Source organism: Coenobita brevimanus, chromosome 92 (genome assembly GCF_032717465.1).
Source record: "Coenobita brevimanus isolate Jiangsu-jjx chromosome 92, ASM3271746v2, whole genome shotgun sequence".
Lineage (NCBI taxonomy): Eukaryota > Metazoa > Arthropoda > Malacostraca > Decapoda > Coenobitidae > Coenobita > Coenobita brevimanus.
Genome location: NC_137045.1, coordinates 18108000 through 18127881, shown reverse-complemented (window position 1 = coordinate 18127881; position 19882 = coordinate 18108000). Strand labels below are relative to the sequence as shown.

Here is a 19882-nt window from a genome sequence, read left to right as displayed (position 1 = left end):
TACATTCTCTTTGGTCAGCACCAAATCATCAGCATACAACATCTCCCTTTGGAGTCCATTTCAGAAGTCGTGAGAGAGCTTCAAGCACCACGACAAACAGTAAAGTTCTCAAAACTGAACCCTTATATATGCCAATATTCACAGAAAACTCATCACTCAAATCTCCATTCACTCTCATTTAGGTTCAAGCACCCACATACATAGTCATAACCACTCTAACCAGTCAGTCCTCAATCCTAAACTTTCTCATTGTCCACTTCACCACCTCCCCAGAGCCTCTATCAAAGGTCTTTTCTGAATCAACAAAAACAAAGTACAGCTCCCATTTCTTTCCCATATATTGTTCCTGCAGCTGTCAGACAATGAGTATGGCATCAGTGGTCCCTTTGCCTGGCATAAACCCAAACTGCTTCTCTTCCGTATTCACTCTTTCACTAATTGTACCTTCGAGGACTCTCTCCATTACCTTCATTATCCAGTCTAAAAGTTTTATGCCTGTATAATTTCCTCGTTCCAGGGCATCATCCTTCTTATTGTACACGTTTACTATCATGCTCTTCAGCCAGTCATCAGGGGCAACACATATATATATAATCGTGTTTATCAAGTACCATCCACTCACTTAATGTAGTGCTGCTCTTGGATGTCTGCCCTTTCCTCTGCTGCATCCGTCTTTCCTTCCATCCTCTTCTATCTTTCATTCCTTCATTTTTTCCTTGTCCTTCTGCCTACGGGTGACTTTACACTTCCTTTTCTGTCTTTCTTTCCTTCATTCTTTCCTCATCCTTCTGCCTGTGGGTGACTCTACACTGGATGACATGCCTAATGGTTTTCTGTACACCAGGGAACCATTTACTACGCTGGGTGGTAACCATATAACCAAATTTTGGCGTCTGGTGGTTTAGTGGGTAATTATGGCGCTCCAATCGGATTGAGCCAGTGAAGGTTTATATCCAAAGGGTGGTTGGGGTTTATTGCTCATTTAATGCCACTCAGGGATGCGTGAGGCATCCAACTTGCCTAGCCTCGGGCTTCTACGCTTCTCGTGGGGCAATGTAGGATTAGATGATGGATAGATGGATGGATGGATTTATCAAGTCAGTAACTTAACCTACTCGTATACCTCCTGAGGCAAACACTGGATCCGCTGATTCCAAACCTTCCCTGTTCCAGTCAGACTCCTCATTCAGCAACTGCTCTCTCCATTATTAATATCCTTACCATCCTCCACTACCTTTCCTTCATCATTATTAACATATTGCTTACCTATGATAACCCTGTTTTCCCTCTTCATGTGATTTGCCACCTTAAATACCATATTCTTCCGTTCTTCACTATTTAAGTTGCCCAGTAAATGTCTTTGAGACTCAGATATTGTTCTGTATACCTCATTTCTAGCCTTACGCTTGGCAGCCAAGTATTCCTTTCTGTTACCACCCCTTTTCCATTCCATGGAAAGCCTACTGTCTCTTAAACTGAGGTTTCTACACCCTCCTCTGACCACCATATTACCGTATATCTTGGAGGGCCCCTTGCCATTCATGCTGTGAATCAATAACTCTCAGGAGATTGTTCTTGACAGCTTTGTACTGTTTATTAACACTTCTGTCAATGGCTCCCTGTTAAGCCATTACTTTATTCATCCCTCTATAGAAGGCATCCCATACTGCATGGATTTTTTCATTCATCATCATCATCCGCATCTCTATTCCCACCCTAGGGCAGGGTGAGGAGTAGCAGTGTCCAGACAGCCCAAATTTGCCCGAGTCCAATGGGCCACGCTTCCATTCGCTCATCATTCAAGCCTCCGGAATCCTGGCTCAATCAGATACGTCAAAAACATTCACCACATTCTGTAGCTTCACATAAATGTATCCGATTGAGTCAGTCCGGATGCTGCCACGTTAAAAAGAGGTGCCAAATCTCTGATCATGCACTTCTCCTCACAACATTCATCCAGCCAGCTCGAAATCTTGTCAGTTCCCTAGCCTCATCGACTTCCAAACCTCTCTTCCTTACACGCTCATCCACCATGTCTCTCCACCTTCTCCTTGGCCTACCTTGCCTCCTCCCTCCTTCAGATTCGCTCAGCTATACCTGTTTCACCACTCTATTGTTATCTGTTCTCTCCACTTGACCATACCATCTCAATACACTCTCTTCAATTCTGGTGTCCACCGGTTTGTTTGCTCCACATCTTTCATGAATCACATTACAGTAAAACCTCAATATACCGGACTTCAGTAGACCGGAATTCGCTTTTATCGGACTCATGGAGCTACTGGACTAAATTCCTATATATCGGAAAAAGTCCGATAAAGCCAGAAGCAGTCCAGACTGCCTGACCACTTCAGGTATGTTCACCACAATAAGGTAAATAAAAGACATGTTTATCACTGTACAGTACAGTATTATTATACATACTATACCATTTGATTAATGTAGTGAAGTTATAACACAGTACAGTACTGCAGTGGTAGTCAAAACAGTTTAAAAACTGTTCATGAGATCCGGACTAATTTCTGATATACAGTATTGGAAAAAGTCCGGATGTCTCTTTTATCGGAATTTCACGTTTTTTGGAATGGCTTGGGCCCCAATTAGTCTGTTATAGTCAGGTCTTACTGTATTTCGTATCCTATCCACCCTCTGTACTCCACATACATTCTTCAGCACTCCCCATCTCCACTGCTCTTAATCTTGACTTTTCATTTTCATGCCACATCATAGTCTCGCATCCATAGGTTAAAGTTGGCACTAACACTCCTTCATGTAAGCCCCATACAGCTGCAAAGCTCAAGCCTCTGTTTCTTGTCAAGGCCTCCATTGCATCAGCTACTTTTCTTCCTTGTTTCACTCTACTTTCAACTTCTTTTGCACATTTTCCTCTCTTTTATATCACTGTACCCAAGTATTTGAACTCTCTCACTAATTCCAGTCTCTCTCCATTCACCATTACTTTGCACTGGTAGTCACTTTCTCTCTCAATAACCATCACTTTACCCTTTTCTATATTTACTTTCAAGGCGCAACAGTTCCAGACATCAGCAAAACTCTGCATTAGCCTACCAAGTTCTTGTCCAGTACCTGCAAGCAGTACTGCATCATCAGCATACAACAAATTTGAGATATTCCATCCATCACCATTCATTACCAACGCCATCCCTCTCCCCATTACTCGTGTTTTTACTTCTCTTATCACCCCACCCATACATATATTGAACAACCATGGGGACATAACACAGCCTTGTCGCACACCCACACAGATCGTGAACCATTCACATAGATGCCCATTAACCCTTGCACATGCTTCACTACCATCATAAAAACTCTTCTCGGCACCTAGCAGCTTACCATCTACACCGTACATGCGCAAAACTTTCCACAGTCCTTCTCTGTCCACCTTGTCATATGCTTTTTCCAGATCCATGAATGCCATAAACACCTTATGGTGCTTCTCACAAGCCTTCTCTGCTATCTGTCTCACAGCAAATATTTGATCCACACATCCTCTGCCACTCCTAAAGTCACCCTTTTCATCACTCACTAGGACTTCTGATATCTCTCTTACTTTCTCTATAATATTTCTTCCATATACCTTCAGTACCACACTCAGTAAACTTATGCCACGATTATTCTTTCACTCACTTCGCTCACCTTTATTTTTGTACAGGGGTACAATCACAGCCTTTTTCCAGTCTGCAGGCACAGTTTCACTTATCCATGCCCTCTTACATATCTCCAACAAGCATTTCATTCCACTCTATCCATTACGCTTAAGCATCTCTGCATACACCTCATCAACCCCAGCTGCTTCCCATTTTTCAGCTGCATCACCGCACTTTTCACTTTTGTGCATGTCACGTCTCCTGGCACTGCATTCCTTCTCTGCACACCCCCAAAACCAGTCATGTTTACAGCCACTCTACTCTCTCTATTCCCATTCATTGGGCTTTCAAAGTATTCTTTCCATCTGGTCCTTACTTCATCCCCATGGGTTAATAATCTATCACCTACATCCTTCACACCATCACATTTCTTTCCACTTTTCACTTCTACATTTCTGCACCTCTTTCCAGAGTAACTTCATATTTTCAGAGCAGTTCACATTCATTTTTCTTCCTAGATCATCATTTACCTCCTTTTTCTTTATCACTAGTCTCTTTACATGCTTCTTGCTCTTAATGTATTCAGTTCTTATTTCAGCTGAACCGCTGTCCTGTAACCACTTTAGCCACTTCTTCCCCTTTTATTCCATCGCTCTATTAGCCTCCTCATCCCACCATGCCGTACCTTTCTTCTTTGTTGTTACTCTTGCCATACAACACACTGCTTTAGCATTCCTAATTAAGCAGTCCCTATTTACATTCCACAGGCTGTCCAGATCCGTTTCATTCCAGTTCACTGATTCTAACTCCACCTCTACTTTGGTCCTGTTATCATCTGCCATTTCATTGATCCTCAGCGTCTCAACTTTCAGTCTTTTTCCCCTGACTGCTCCTCTCTCTCCTGATCCACGACACTCCTCTCAGCTTGATCTTGCATATCGCAACCATATGATCTGACAGACCTCCACATCGTTCTCTCATGGCCCTCGTATCAGCAACCACTCCTATCATCGACCTCTCTACGAGCACGTAATCAATCAGGCTTCTTTCAGCACGATCCCCGTTCCCTCTATACCTCGTATATTTACGTGCATCTTTGTGTTTGAAATATGAGTTACAAATGCACAACCTCCTCTCCTGACACATATCATTTAGTCACTTCCCATTATCATTTTCTCCTGGTACTCCGTAACAACCCATTATGTCATCCTCATCACCAGTGCCTACTCTTCCTTTTATATCTCCCATTTTGATCACTATATAGCTCCTGAACATTCTTCCCACTACTTCATTCAGCTCATCTCAAAATCTGTTTTTCTCTCTCTGACTCCTGTCCTCACATGGTGCATATGCTACAATCACTGCCACTTTCACCTTCTCAAACTTGAACTTGACATATATATACCTCGAGCTGACACATTTGTAGTCTCTCATTCCACTCTGGTACACCTCATTCATCAACAAAGCAACTCCTTCCTTGCATCTTCTTCTCCCATTCATTCCTGATCTTACACATTTCACACCCTCCCTCTCCTCCACTTCACACGCTTTCATCTTCGTTTCACACAGTGCCATCACAGCATATCTCACACTCATGAACACATTCACCACTGCCACCCTCTTGCTCTCCCCATTCACACTTCTCACATTCCACATGGCCATGCAAGTCTGCCCATTTGGTTGGGGCCCTGGACAGGTATTGGGCCCTCCGAGACTCTTGGGTTTTAACTTCCATATATTCCTCTTAGGTGCATAGGTCCTATTGTTCACCACCTGCTTCTTTAAGCACCATGTCATATATCAGTACTTTGTGTTGCTGCGTACATTCTTTGCTCCTCATAACTTTAACGTCCCCCATCAACCTCCTATCAGCCCTCCTGCCCAGGAAATAATCAGGCTGGCTACTATTTCCCCTGGACTCATACGTAATCAGCCTACTCTTTCTTTTCTTAACCTTTAGATGTACCAATGGCGGGCTGGCCCGTCATGCATTTGTCAACCTCTGACAAGTTTGCCTGTCATCCGATGTGATCTCTAAGGAAATATTTTAGGAGTCATCAATTTTTGTTGGATAACGGGCAAAAGTGGGAGGAGCTATGCCTGCCGAGCTAGTGCATATGTGCTCACTTGTTTTCCTCTGCCCAGTGTTGTGTGAGGTTGCTTACAGATTAGATATACCCCTCTTGATCTGCAGAAAGTGCCTATTTCTCTGGATCTGTTGCATTTTTTTTCCCAGAAAATTTTTGTGAATGTAGTTGAAAGTGAGTGTGTGAAGGCTAGCAAAATGCCTAAGGCAAAGAGGTCGTTGTTTAAAACAAAAGTCCCGCTAATATTCATGGTGAGGAAGAGCGTGGCACCTGTTCTGATAGCTCTTGAGCGAGAGTTACGCGCCACAGCCAAAATTTATGCGCACCCCCCGGCATGAAAGGGTTGAAATGCGTGTTGCACGCACTCACATTCATTGCATCCCCAAATTTGGGTATTCTTTTCCCCCTCCACATTCTTTGTACAATATGCACGTCCCTCATGTACCCCTTCATATCTTTGAGCTGCTTCACCCACATGACCATTTAATTTCCTTTCCAAAACTACAGTCTCATCATTCCCCATACCGCTTACGACATGTATCAAGTCATCCCAGAATCTGTCTTTTTCTGCATCATCCAAGCCAGCCTGTGGAGCGTATGCTGATCTAATTGAAATCATGAGTTTACCAAACAATATTTTCACTGCTGTAATCCTTTCATTCACTATCATATCATTCATGACACATTCCACCCATTTTTCCTCAACCACACTGTACCCACACCACCATATCTGTCTACACTGTTTGCCAGAATTATTATAAACCTCGATAAATTAACATGATTTCATAAACCTGTGGATATAGGCAAGCAAGAACTACTGTACAGAACCCCGTCCTTCTAACAGGAATGTTTTTGAATCAGGTGTTCATTAAATGATTGTAAGGGACCCTTCACAGAGCAGCTATTACTGAAAGGTCTCTCTAGTAAATTTATGTAAAAACTAGTTTGTGGGTAACAATATTCAATTTTATTGTGTATTTTATTTCTTCTGTGGTAGGATGGGGGTGCACACCATCCACTCACCTGATGCAGTGCTCCCCTCAGGTGACTGCCGTTTCCTCTCTTCCTTCCTTCCTTCCTCTTCTGTCTTTGTTTCCTTCATTCTTTCCTCTTCCTTCTGCCTATGGGTGACTTTACACTCTCTCTTCTGTCTTTCTTTCCTTCATCCTTTCTCTTCTGCCTGTGGGTGGCTTTACACTGAGTGACAAGCCAAATGGTTTCCTGTACACTAGGAAACCATTTATTATGCTGGGTGGTAACCATATGACCAAATTATTGTGCCTGGTGGTTTAGTGGGCAATTAAGGTGTTCCAGTCAGATTGAGCCTGTGCAGGTTTCTATCCAAAGGGTGATTGGGGTTCGTTGCTCACATAATGCCATTCAAGGATGAGTGAAGCTGGTCACCATCTTAAATGGCAGGACCAACAAGCCTAGCCCTGGGCTTCTACACTCCTCATAGGGCAACACAGGATTAGATGATGATGATGATGATGATGATTTATTTTTTGCTAACCATTCTACATTTCATTTTCAACTTCAGGTTGTGTTTGAACTGAAGAAAAAGGAGATTGAGAAGGCACGATCCCAGCTGGAAGAGGGGAGGGAGCGGGGCGAGTTCAAGGTAAAGGACCAACTTACTGTGTGGGGTATAGTAATGACCTTTATTAATGGAAACTAAATTTAAATTTCTCTGAAACTGTAGATATTCTAGACATTTAAATGTGGTAATGTCCTAAGCAAAGTACTATATAATCCTATATTCTACTATTCAGGGCCGTGTATGTTGATATTACCTACTGAGAATGTACAGTATAAATTGTAGGTACAGTTTGTAGAATGTCTTCCTTAGCTGAGCATGGAACTGCATGATGTGTATCATATGTAGACAAGACAGTAGCACACTCAGGCATAAGAACGCAAGTTAGTGATTGCTACTTATTAAGATATGATACATTAACTACCCTGTACTTCGATCCTGATAGAACTGACAAGTCAGTTAAGTACTGTACTGCAATAGAACAGCCCGTATTTTGGAATGGTGCTGTAACTAACAGTATTCCTATTTCCTTCTCTCAGACCTACAATTACATGTAACACTTAGGCATAGTAATATAATGGCATTTAATTGCATAGCACACATCATATTATACATAAAGATATGATTTTAGAAGAACCAAAGATGGACTAATGGAACATGTGATCATGGGAGGCTAGGATGGAGGGATCTTGCTTTACATCATATTGTATCATCTCATTTTTAAAGGCTCCAAGATGCCTGCATGCATCAGCCTTGGTCACCTATTGGCAGCTCTCCATGTTGCTCAATCTCTGGCAGCCTCCCTGTTCAGTCCCATATCCCTCAAGTCATGCTATGTGACCAGGTCCGAGGTCTTTTTCGATCTGCCTCTCACAACCTTACCCCTGACGTTCACACTTCTCACTTTCCATACCTAATTGTCATCCTCCATCATCTTCACATGCCCAAACGATCCCAGTCTGTCCCTCCTCATCACAGCACCTATACACTCCAGTCCCCTTGTTCTGCTCAGCTCTTCAGTTGTAAACCTAACCCTCTCCGGCCTTGCATTCAAGGTCGCACTATTCATCCATGTACCAGGTAGCCTTTGTCACTTGTATATTCCTGAGCCCATGAATATCCTCTTCTATTACTGTCCAGGTCTCACTACCATACATCATTACATTCCTAACACATGCTGCATACAAAGATCCCTTAGCACAGAGGGAGAGCCCTCTCACTGTCAGGAGAGGCAACAGCACCCAGAACTTCCTCCAGCACTCTTTACTTTTGCCACAGAGCTAGCTCCAGCCCCACCTTCAGCACATAACATGTCCACTAAATACAGAATTCCTCCAGACATGCAAGAGGCTTACCAACAAGATCATGCCTTTCATGTCTGATGGTCTCTTATTGCTTCTGCCCGACACTTGCACACACAAAATCAGCATTATTTTGCAGTCTACCTTTAATACCACTACATCTCTTATATGCCCACTAATCACAAATAATGCACAAGATGAAGTTACTTCCCACACCCTTGTGGAAAACCATTCATGGTACTGCTTGGACAGTACCAGCACCAGCCCTAGATACCATCACTTTTGTTTAATCCACATTTACTCTCAAACTCTAGTCCTCCATTTCATCTCTCCACTTCCTAAATCTTTCCTCTGCCTCCCACTCATTCTCTGCAGTCATCACCAATTCATCAGCATACAACATCACCCACGGGAGTCCATTTCTGAAGTCATATGAGAGAGCTTGGAGCACCATGGCAAACAATAAGGGGCTCATGACTACCCTCCTGATGCACACCAACATTTATGGAAAACTCATCACTGAAGTCTCCATTCACTCTCACCTGGGTGCGAGCACCCAGATACATTGCCCATAACCACTCTAACCAGCCACTCCTTGATCCCAAGCTTTCTCATTGCCCACTTCATCACCTCTGTAGGGACTCTGTCAAAGGCCTTCTCCAAATTAACAAAACCAAAGTAGAGATCCCTTTTCTCTCCTGTATATTTTTCCTGAAGCTGGTGGAAATGAATATGGCATCTTTGGTCTCTTTTCTTGGCATAAACCCAAACTGCTTCTCATCAGTATTCACACAGCCTAACTATTCCTTTTAGGACTCTCCATTACCTTCATTATCTGGTCCAAAAGTTTTATGCCTTTATAATTTCCTCTTTCCAGGGTGTCACCCTTCCCCTTTCACACATTTACGATCACACATTTCAGCCAGTCGTCTGGGACAACACACTTATCATCATCATCATCTAATCTTGTGTTGACCCATGAGGAACATAAGAGCCTGGGGCTAGGCAGGTTGGTCCTGGCATTTTAGATGAGAGTGACCAGCCTCACTCATTCGTGAGTGCCATTACATGAGCAATAAACTCTAACCACCCCTTGGATATAAACCAACACAGGCTCAATCTGATTGGAGTGCCATAATTACCCATTAAACAACTAGCTGCGATAGTTTGGTTTTATGGTTACCACCCAGCATAGTAAATGGTTTACTGGTGCATAGGAAACCATTTAGCTTGTCACTCATTGTAGAGTCACCCATAAACAGAAAGGAAGAGGAAAGAAAGAAGGAAAGAAGAACATAGGAGGAAGGATGAAAAGAAGGAAGGAAAAGAGGAAAAGGCAGCCACCCGAGAGCAGCACTACGTCCTTTCGGGACTTTGGCGAAAGCTTTGCCATAGCACTTGACATCTCAAAGGCTTTCGATCGAGTCTGGCATAAATCTTTAATTTTCAAACTGCCCTCTTACGGTTTCTATCCTTCTATCTGTGCCTTCATCTCTAGCTTCCTTTCTGGTCGTTCTATAGCCGCTGTTGTAGACGGCCATCGTTCTTCTCCTAGATCTATTAACAGTGGTGTTCCTCAGGGCTCTGTCCTATCACCAACTCTCTTCCTTTTATTCATCAATGACCATCTGAGCTGTACATCTACCAATCCACTCATACGCTGATTATTCCACCCTTCACCTTTCCATTCGATTCCCACAACGTCCATCTCAGCAGTTACTTCAACAAACAAGGGATGAGGCTATGGCACACCTAATGTCTGACTTGGCTCGTATCTCTTACTGGGGTAAAAATAATCTGGTTGTTTTTAATGCATCAAAGACTCAGTTTTTCCACCTGTCAACCCGACAGAATCTTCCACAGGTATACCCACTAATGTTTAATAATATTCAGCTTAATCCTGCATCATCGTTGAACATGCTTGGTGTTTCATTTACTCGGGACTTATCTTGGAAAGATCATATTACATCTCTTGTAAAATCTGCTTCCAAGAGATTGAGTGTGCTAAGCCGACTCTGTTCCTTCTTTACCCCTGGACAATTGTTGACTCTATACATGGGTTTTTTCCCCCTTCTTGGAGTACAACTCTCATGTGTGGGGAGGCTCTCCACATACAGTTCTTCTCAATAGAGTGGAGTCAAAGGCTTTTCATCTCATTAACTCTCCCCCTCTTACTGATTCCCTTCAACCTCTGTCTCTTCGCTGCACTGTTGCATCTTTATCTCTTTTCTAACGCTACTTCAATGGTCACTGTTCCTCTGAACTGTCTGCATGCATTCCTCCACCTCTATGACGGGCGCTACGCGCCCGTCTAGCAGCAAACTCTCACCCTTTTTCTGTCCAGCTCTCTAATGCAAGAGATAACCGTTACTCCCACTCCTTCATTTATGCAACAGGTCAACTCTGGAACTGTCTCCCTCTGTCTGTATTTCCTGCTTCCTGTAATCTCCAGTCTTTCAAACGCAGTGTGTCCAGGCATCTCAAAATGAATGGATCTTGAATTTGGCTCTCTCTTGTATTTTGTTTTTCTCTTGGAAGGAACAGTTTTGCGGGCTTGTTGCCTTTGGTTCCTTCTTCCTCACATAAAAAAAAAAAAAAAAAATGAGTGGGTGGTGAGTGCCCCCACCTACCACTACAGTACTCTAATGTATAATCATATGTATTAAATCAGTAACTAAACCCACTCCTATATTTCCTGAAGCCTTCAGCATTTCAGCATACCACCCAGACACACCTGCCGCCATGCCCAACTACATCCTGTTTATTGTCATGTTCACAGTAGCAGCATCAGTCAGAGACCAAGGGCCAAACACTAGATCTACTGACAGACCTTCCCTGTTCCAGTCAGACTCCTCATTCAGCAGCATGTTATAATGCTGTCTCCAGGCTTCATTAATATCCTCACTGTCCACTACTACCTTTCCCTTGTTATTTGTCTGACACCACTCACCTAGGATATCCCTGTTTTCTCTCCTCATCTGATTTGCCACCTTAAATACCATATTCTTTCATTCATCATTGTTTAGGTTATCCAGTTAGTCTCTGAGTCAGATTTTGTCTCATATACTGTACCTCCTTTCTAGCCCTGTGCTTGGCAGCCTACTTTTCTGCTTAACTGTGGCTGCTACATCCTCATTCCAACACCTTGTGTATGTCATGAAGGACCCCTTGTCCATCCACACACTGAATCAGTAACTCTCAGGAGATTGTTCTTGAGAGCTCTGTATTGTTCATTACACTTCTGTCAAGAGCACCCTGTTCAGCCACAACTCTACTCATCTTGCTATAGAAAGCATCCCTCACTAAATGTTTTTCAACTTCCATATATTTCTCATCAGTGCATAGGTCCTCTTCACCGCCTGCATAATAAGCACCATGTCACATATCAGAAATCTATGTTGCTGCACACACACTTTACTCCCTATAGCATTAACATCCCTCACCAACCTCCTATCAGTCCTCCTGGCAAGGAAATTTTCAATCTGGCTACTGTTTCCCCAAGATTCATATGTAATCAGCGTACTCTATCTTTTCCTGAAATGCATGTTGCACACAGCCATGTTCATTTCCTCCCCAAATTTGAATATCCTTTCCCCTTCCACATTGCTCATACAGTATGCACATACCTTTTGTACCCCTTCATGTCCTTGAGCTGCTTCACTCACTTGACCATTTAAGTCCACTCCCAGATCCCATACCACTTACCACACATATCAGGCCATCCCCATCTATCTTTCTCCATATCATCCAAGCCAGCCTGTGGAGCATATACCAATATAAATGAAATTATGAATATATCCAACAGTATTTTCACAGCTGTAATCGTTTCATTCACTCTCATTAAGTTCATGACACATTCCATTCAGTTTTCCTCAACTAGCACACTTGTACCACCATGTCCACCTTCGCATTCCCACCAAAACAGCTTGTACCTACAGTCCCTCCTGGCGATCATTCTGGCTGAACCTCCACTGTACATAACTTCCTGTATACAGACAACATCCACCTGCCTTCTACTCATAGCCACCACTACTTCCCATACTCTGCCCTTCAGATTACCCACATTCCATGAAGCCACTCTGAACCTCTTGGGTGATTTAAATTCCTCAGGCTTGCTTTAACTTCTTTTTCTTATGGTCACAAGTTGGTAAAATAAATGAGGAGACATACCACAGGCCCCATCCACTCTCACATTCCTAAGTCCAGGTATGGAATTTGGAACCCAAAGCCCACCAGCCATGGCCAGTGGCTGTGACATTGGCCTTGAGGCACCCTGCCAAGATAGCTACATGGACACCCTCCAGTCACTCCTTGGCACTGTAACTGTCCTGCCATACTGTAGTACACAATCACACGCTGCCATCACAACAACAGACACCATACCCTCAAACAAACAACAAGCAAACACTCTCATCAATCACTTTTCACAAGTCAGCCATCTAAACCCCCATCCTGAAGACCGACGTATCATCCGACGTAAGAGACAGTTCCCCACAGACCCAGACTACGCACCTTTCACTTAAACCAGACGAAGCACATCATTAACAACCTCAAGCACTCATCTGCCTGTGGACCAGACAACATAAGCAACATTCACCTTAAACACCTAGGACCACAAGGCATACAAACACTCACCAACATATCAAACTACAGCTACTCACACAACATAATACCCAACATCTGGAAGCATGGCAATATCATCACTATCCCTAAACCCAACAAAGACCCCACGTTACCCTCCTCACATCACCCCATCACACTCCTCTACACCCCCTCTAAAGTCACTGAACGACTGGTACTACAACTAGTCACACCTCACATTCCCCTAGCCCAGTCACAACATGGTTTTAGGCCACTACACTCCACAAACACCCTTCTTACAGACCTTACACAGAGAGTTTTCGATGTCATGAATTCAGCTAGACCATCACACAGAACACTCCTAATCACACTAGACATTAGCAGAGCCACAACCTCACAAACAAAATACTCAGCACAAACATGCACAGTAACACAAAAAGATGGCTGGCAAACTACTTAGCAGGCAGATGTGCACACGTAACGTTTGCCGGTCAGTCTTCTAACATCAGAAACTTCAAATACGGCGTCCCCCAAGGATCTGTTTTGTCCCCTACACTCTTTAACCTATACATGCACGACATACCCACACCCCGCACACCACAGATACATATAGCATCCTATGCAGATGATATAACACTTACATGCACGCACCAAAATGCAAACACAGCTGCACACATCATTCAATCTTATCTCAACACACTACACGAATGGTTCACCACAAACAGGCTCAAAATAGCCCCAGCCAAATCTACAGTGACTCTTCTCACAAACTGGACAGCAGAACACAGTCACATCCCACACCTCACCATAAACAACACTCCCTACCACACACACACACACACCCAAAATCCTTGGTGTAACATACAATACATCAATGTCATTTAAACAACACATCACAAACTTTAAAAATAAAATAACACCAAGACTCAATGCTTTGAGGTCACTTGCCCATACAACATTCGGACACAACAGAGAAACTACCACCACAGTATACAAACAATACATACATTCAGTGATGAATTATGCAAGCCCTGCCTGGGCTTCTAACCTCACCAAAACACACTACAACACTCTACAGACCATACAGAACAAGGCCCTAAAAATAATAACAGGCTGCACAGCTACCACACCCACAACCACCTACATCAAGAAACCAAAGTCCTGAAAGTCAAGGATCACCTAGACATGAGAGGCACCCAGTTTCTTGCTGCAGCCTTCACAAACCCACAGCATCCACTACAGTACATGGCAGCACATCCACCCACACCAAGGAACATCAAAACAACACCCAGCACACGATACCATACACAAATACTGTCATCTCTCCCCCCTCGCCCACCTCAGACCAGCTTCCAGAAGCATATCCACACTCAGATCACTCGCTGCTCCATTCAGTCACTTAAAGAGAACACACAGCTTCATGCACGGCCTCCTGACATCCACCCTTCTGAATCCTATCTTCCTCGTGAGGACAGGGTCCACCTGGCCAGGCTGAGATGTGGGCACCATCCAGCCCTCTTAAGCTACCAGAAAAGGGTGGATGACTTCATCGCTGATGCCTGTCCAGGATACAGCGCAGCACCCCATACTATTAAGCACATTATGGAAGACTGCATTGCACACATTCACCTATGCCAGCAAAACAACATACACTCTTTGAGAGCGCTGTGGGAAAGCCCGGTCTCGGCCATGGCCTTCCTAAGGGACTCGGGGCTGTTCGGTCAGACTGCCTAGGGAACAGCTACTACTACCAGTATTTAAAATTATGGCTTTTCACTATATCTGTCTCATACAGCAATGTTTTCATGGTGTGAATTGATAAAAATGGGAAAAAGGATGAAGAGAGTGAAGAAATATGAACATCCTGTTAGTTTGAGCTGGTGCTCAGTTTGAAAATATTTCTGTAATTAGAACATCAGGGTAGAGTTAAAAATTACATGAATACAGTAATCTGCTTGGATGATGGAGCAGTCTTCACTTTAGATTTCTCCTCTTCTTTGTCTTACCCTCCAGAACATACCTGTTTGTATATATACATTTTGAATGGCAGTGTTCCATGCTTGCAATTTTTTTTTTTTTTTTTTTTTTTTTTAATAACCTAATAGCTACATACCAAGATGCATGGCCTCCTACAATATACTGGTTGATCTCCCAAACCTAAAATTTACTTCTTTGAACCTCGGACCAGGACTGACCAACAGGTGACGACTAAGGATCGAACAAAGGACATGATTCGGATTGCAACGTGGAATGTAAGGGGTGCGAATGATAAGGCGAAAAAGAGAGAGATTGTCCAGGTGCTTGTGGATGCAAAAGTGGATGTATGTGGAATAACAGACAAAATGGAGAGGTGAGACTGTGAAAGAATGGGAGTATGGATGGGGTATATGTGTGAGAGTAAGTGAGAATGAGAGGGCAAAAGAAAGAGTTTGTATTTTTGTGTGCAAGAGATGGAAGGAGAACATAAAAGAGTATGGATCCGTCGACTCAAGGATTGTGTGGATAAGATTGAAAGTTGGACTACAAATGTGGGCGATTGTGTGTGTGTATGTTCCAATGCAAGGTCATGCACGTAGTGAAAGAATAGTTCTGGACAAATATGGAAGCATGCATGAAAAAGTTTGAATGGAATGAGAGTGTTTATGATTGGAGATTTGAATGGAAAGGTAGGGAATATGAAAGTGGTTGGAATAGTAGGAGAGTGGGGTGTGCCTGCAGAAGTGGATGAGAATGGCAGTGCTCTAGTGGACATTTGTGCAGGGAGGGGGTTGGTGATAGCCAGTACTCTCTTTCGACACAAAATGATCCACAGGTATGCGTGGCGAGTGATGAGAAAAGTGGGTGGTGAACTGAATGAACAGAAGGCAATTAAATCAGCTTCCAAGAGATTAGGTGTGCTAAGCTGACTCCATACCTTCTTTACCCCTGCACAGTTGTTGACTTTATACACGAGTTTTATTCGCCCCTGTGTGGAGTACAACTCTCATGTGTGGGGAGGCTCCCCACATACAGCTCTTCTCAGTAGGATGGAGTCAAAGGCTTTTCGTCTCATTAACTCTCCACCACTGACTGGCTTCCTTCAACCTCTGTCTCTTCGCTGCACTGTTGCCTCTTTATCTCTTTTCTATTGCTACTTCCATGGTCACTGCTCCTCTGAACTGTCTGCTTGCATTCCTCCACCTCTGCGACAGGTGCTTAGCACCCGTTTAGCAATAATTTTCATCACTTTTCTGTCCAACTCTCTAATGCAAGAGTTAACCAGTACTCCCAGTCCATCATTTATGCAACGGGTCAGCTCTGGAACTGTCTCCCTCTGTCTGTATTTCCTACTTCCCATGATCTCCAGCCTTTCAAATGCAGTGTATCCAGGCATCTCGAAATGGACAGATCTTGAATTTGGCTCACTTATGTATTGTTTTTGTTTTTTCTTGGAAGGAATTGTTTGTGGGCTCCTAGCCTTTTGTTCCTTCTTACTCACATTAAAAAAAAAAAAAAAAAAAATATGTGTGTGTGTGTGTGTGTGTGTGTGGATGATAGAATGAGAAGGTGTGTAATAGATGCAGGAGTTTACAGAGGTTGGGAGAGTTGACTACCTGACCACCACATGGTGGTGGTGAAAGTCAAGGTTCAAGTGAAATGGAGGATTAGGAGAAGAGAAGGACAAAAGGAAGTAGTCCGTACAAGGGGGGTTGAAAGGTTGCAAGACGATGGAAAAAATGGTGTAATATAAGAGAGAAGTGGAGGAGTGATTGGGTAAATATGATCTGGAGCAGATGGGAGATGTGGAAGTTAAGCGCAAGATATTTACAGAGGAAATATGTGCAGCATGTGAGGTGGTGTATGGGGTGCAGAGAAGACAAAAGGGGATGCAAAGAACAGCATGGTGGAATGAAGAGGTGAGACAGGCTGTGGCATAAAAGAAGAAAGCATAGCATGTGAGGTGGTGTGTGGGGTGAAGAGAAGACAAAAGGGGGTGCAAAGAACAGCATGGTGGAATGAAGAGGTGAGACAGGCTGTGGCATAAAAGAAGAAAGCATATACTGAGTGGATGAGAAACAGGGATGTGGGGGAAGTTTAGAGACAGAAGAGAGAGTTATATGTGGAAAGGAAGAGAGAGGTGAAAAGATTAGTAAGAGAAAGTAAGAAGAGAGTGGATGAAGAATTTGGAAGGAATTTGAGTGTAAAGTGGAGGGAATGTAAGAAAATGTTCTGGAAAGAGGTAAAGAGAGTTAGACAGGTTGATAAAGAAGTAAGTTGGGGAGTGAAAGATAATAATGGTTGATTGCTGTGGAGAAGGGAGAAAAAGTGAGCAGATGGAGAGAACACTAAGGAATTGTTGAACACAAAGAATGAAAGTAATGCAAGTATAAGTGGCTGGGGATTGGCTGAGAGAAGGAGGGAGGTGAGAAGAGAGAAAGAAGCTAGTAGGACGGAAGTAATGGAGTACAGTAATGAAGATCAGAATGGGGAAAGCCCCAGGCATTGATGGAGTGTGTGATGAAATGCTGAAGCATGGGGGAGAGATAGTAGTAAAATGGATATCAAAGATGTGCAGATTGGCCTGGGAGGAAGTTAGAGTTCCGGAGGATTGGAAATCAGATATAATTATTCCCCTGTTCAGAGGAAAAGGGGAAGAAGAAGTATGTGGTAATCATAGGGGCATTGTCTTCTTAGTGTAATGGAAAAGTGTATGGTAGGATACTTATTGACAGAGTTAGGGAAATAACAGAGGAACTAGTTGGAGAAGAACAAGGAGGCTTTAGGGAGGGAAGAGGTTGTGTAGATCAGATTTTCAATCTTAGATCTTTAGTGGAAAAGTTTCTAGAGAAGGGAAAGAAGTTGTATGAGGCCTTCGTGGATTTGGAGAAAGCATATGACAGGGTGGATAGACAAGGAATGTGGAAAGTATTAAGAATATATGGAGAGAATGGGAAGTTGTTAAATGCCGTGAAGAGTATGTATGAGGGTGCTAAGGCTGCAGTGCGTGCAGATAGTGAACTGATTGAATTTTTCTATTTGAATGTTGGATTGAAACAGGGATGTTTCATGTCCCCATGGTTAGTCAATCAGTATATGGATGGGATTATAAAAGAGGTACAGAGTAGGACAGTGGATGTTGGAGTAACCCTAATGAGGGAGGGCAGTGTTTGGAAACTCCTTGTACTGTTGTTTGCAGATGATACTGTATTGTTAAGTGAAGATGAAGGGGAACTTAAAGGCTTGGTGAATGAGTTGGGAAGAGTGTGTAAGAAACAGAATCTAAAGGTGAATGTAGGGAAGACTAAAGTTATGATCTTCTAGAGAAGTGAAGCCACTGAATGTACAGTGAGGCTGGATGAGGAGGAAATGGAAAATGTGAGTGTGATTAAGTACAGTAACCCCTCCAATATCCGGATCAATAGAGCCATCGGTAGGTTCGGATATTGGTTTCGTCCAGATATTGGGCCCCAGCTTATGGACTTGTACTTACGGACCCTAACACAGAGAAACACCTATACAACTCCCTCCGGACATGCATAGCACCTATTGAACACCCAAATCACACCAATAAGGCACATAAATGACTGAAATAAATGCAATAGAAACATAAAATGTGGGTTTAGAAGTATGTTCATACATTAATAAACATTCTGGTACTTATGGACTCTAACCGAACCTAACCTAACCGAACCTAACCGAACTCTGAAAAACACATTCCTACTGCACATGCATGAGGTAAGTTTAGTATGGAAAGAAGTACAGTATGACACTTTCTGGTAAGTATAGTATGGGAAAAAATACAATATGAAACATTCTGGTAAATATAGTATGGAAAATAGTACAACATGAAACATTCTGGCTACTTACAGCAAGTCCCTGGCCACCTCGATGAATAACCGCCTCCTCTCGGACTCTGACAGTAAGAACGATTTCCTGAAGCACTTGCACTACACTCTTCCTGAAGTCTTGCACTGAACTTAGTCACTAACACACAGGTCCGTTCTTTTCACAGTGTTCACTTTAGTCCAAATAATGTTCCATTAAATTTAAGTGTTGCACATTAACTTTTCCCAAGTTTTTTTTTAGTTTCCAAAGCCAAAACAAAGAAGGTTAGTTACGTTAAATTTCTTTTCTACTTAGTCTTTTCTCCCAACTTGAAAACCTTAACACAACACACCGTTTTTTTCACTGCACAACACTCAAAATTCCCGTGTGGTCTAGTGGAGAAGTTCTTGCTGTTTATTCACTGTCAGAGCCCGAGAGTATCACTGGCAGGCGTCCAAGGGGTGCATCGGTGGGTAGTGGTGATGGCGTACCGACTACAGAAGACTCTGAAGACAGCCGCAAACTCACGTCGAGCGGTGACTCCACTGTAGCTGATGTGCTGGGCTGTGGCTCGGAGCATGAGGGCCTGTCTTGGGGAGGCAATGGAGTGGAACCAGGGCTTGGCACAGCGGGGGTCACGGGCCTGAAAAAACTGTCAATCGTTGACTGACGCAAGGACCGACGATTCTGGTGATTGATGATGCGCTGCCGGAAAGCACGCACTTCCTCCACGAGTCCCAAGGGCCCCATCGCCCTGTCGCAGTCCGGGTGTTCCAGGTAGTCTAGGACGAACTCTAGATGTTCCCGGAGTGCGCTCAGCTTGGGGATGGCTGGAGTAGTGTCCTGCTGGGCGGAGTCTGCATCATCATCGCCTTCGTCGTCGGAATCTTCAAGTTCGGGACTGACACCAGCAACTGAAGAAGCGATCTCGATATCAGACAACGTCTGATACCCAGGATCGCC

General features: G+C 43.4%; 1 protein-coding gene across 2 annotated transcripts in view; it reads left to right on the top strand.

Annotated features, from left to right (window-relative positions):
- The window catches only part of LOC145412207 (uncharacterized), a 122670-nt gene that overhangs the window by 60169 nt on the left and 42619 nt on the right, over positions 1–19882 (top strand). For both annotated transcript variants that reach the window (XM_080282133.1, XM_080282132.1), the window contains exon 4: positions 7236–7316. In XM_080282133.1, the coding sequence (XP_080138259.1) occupies positions 7236–7316 (81 nt within the window). The remainder of the gene's footprint in view (positions 1–7235; positions 7317–19882) is intronic.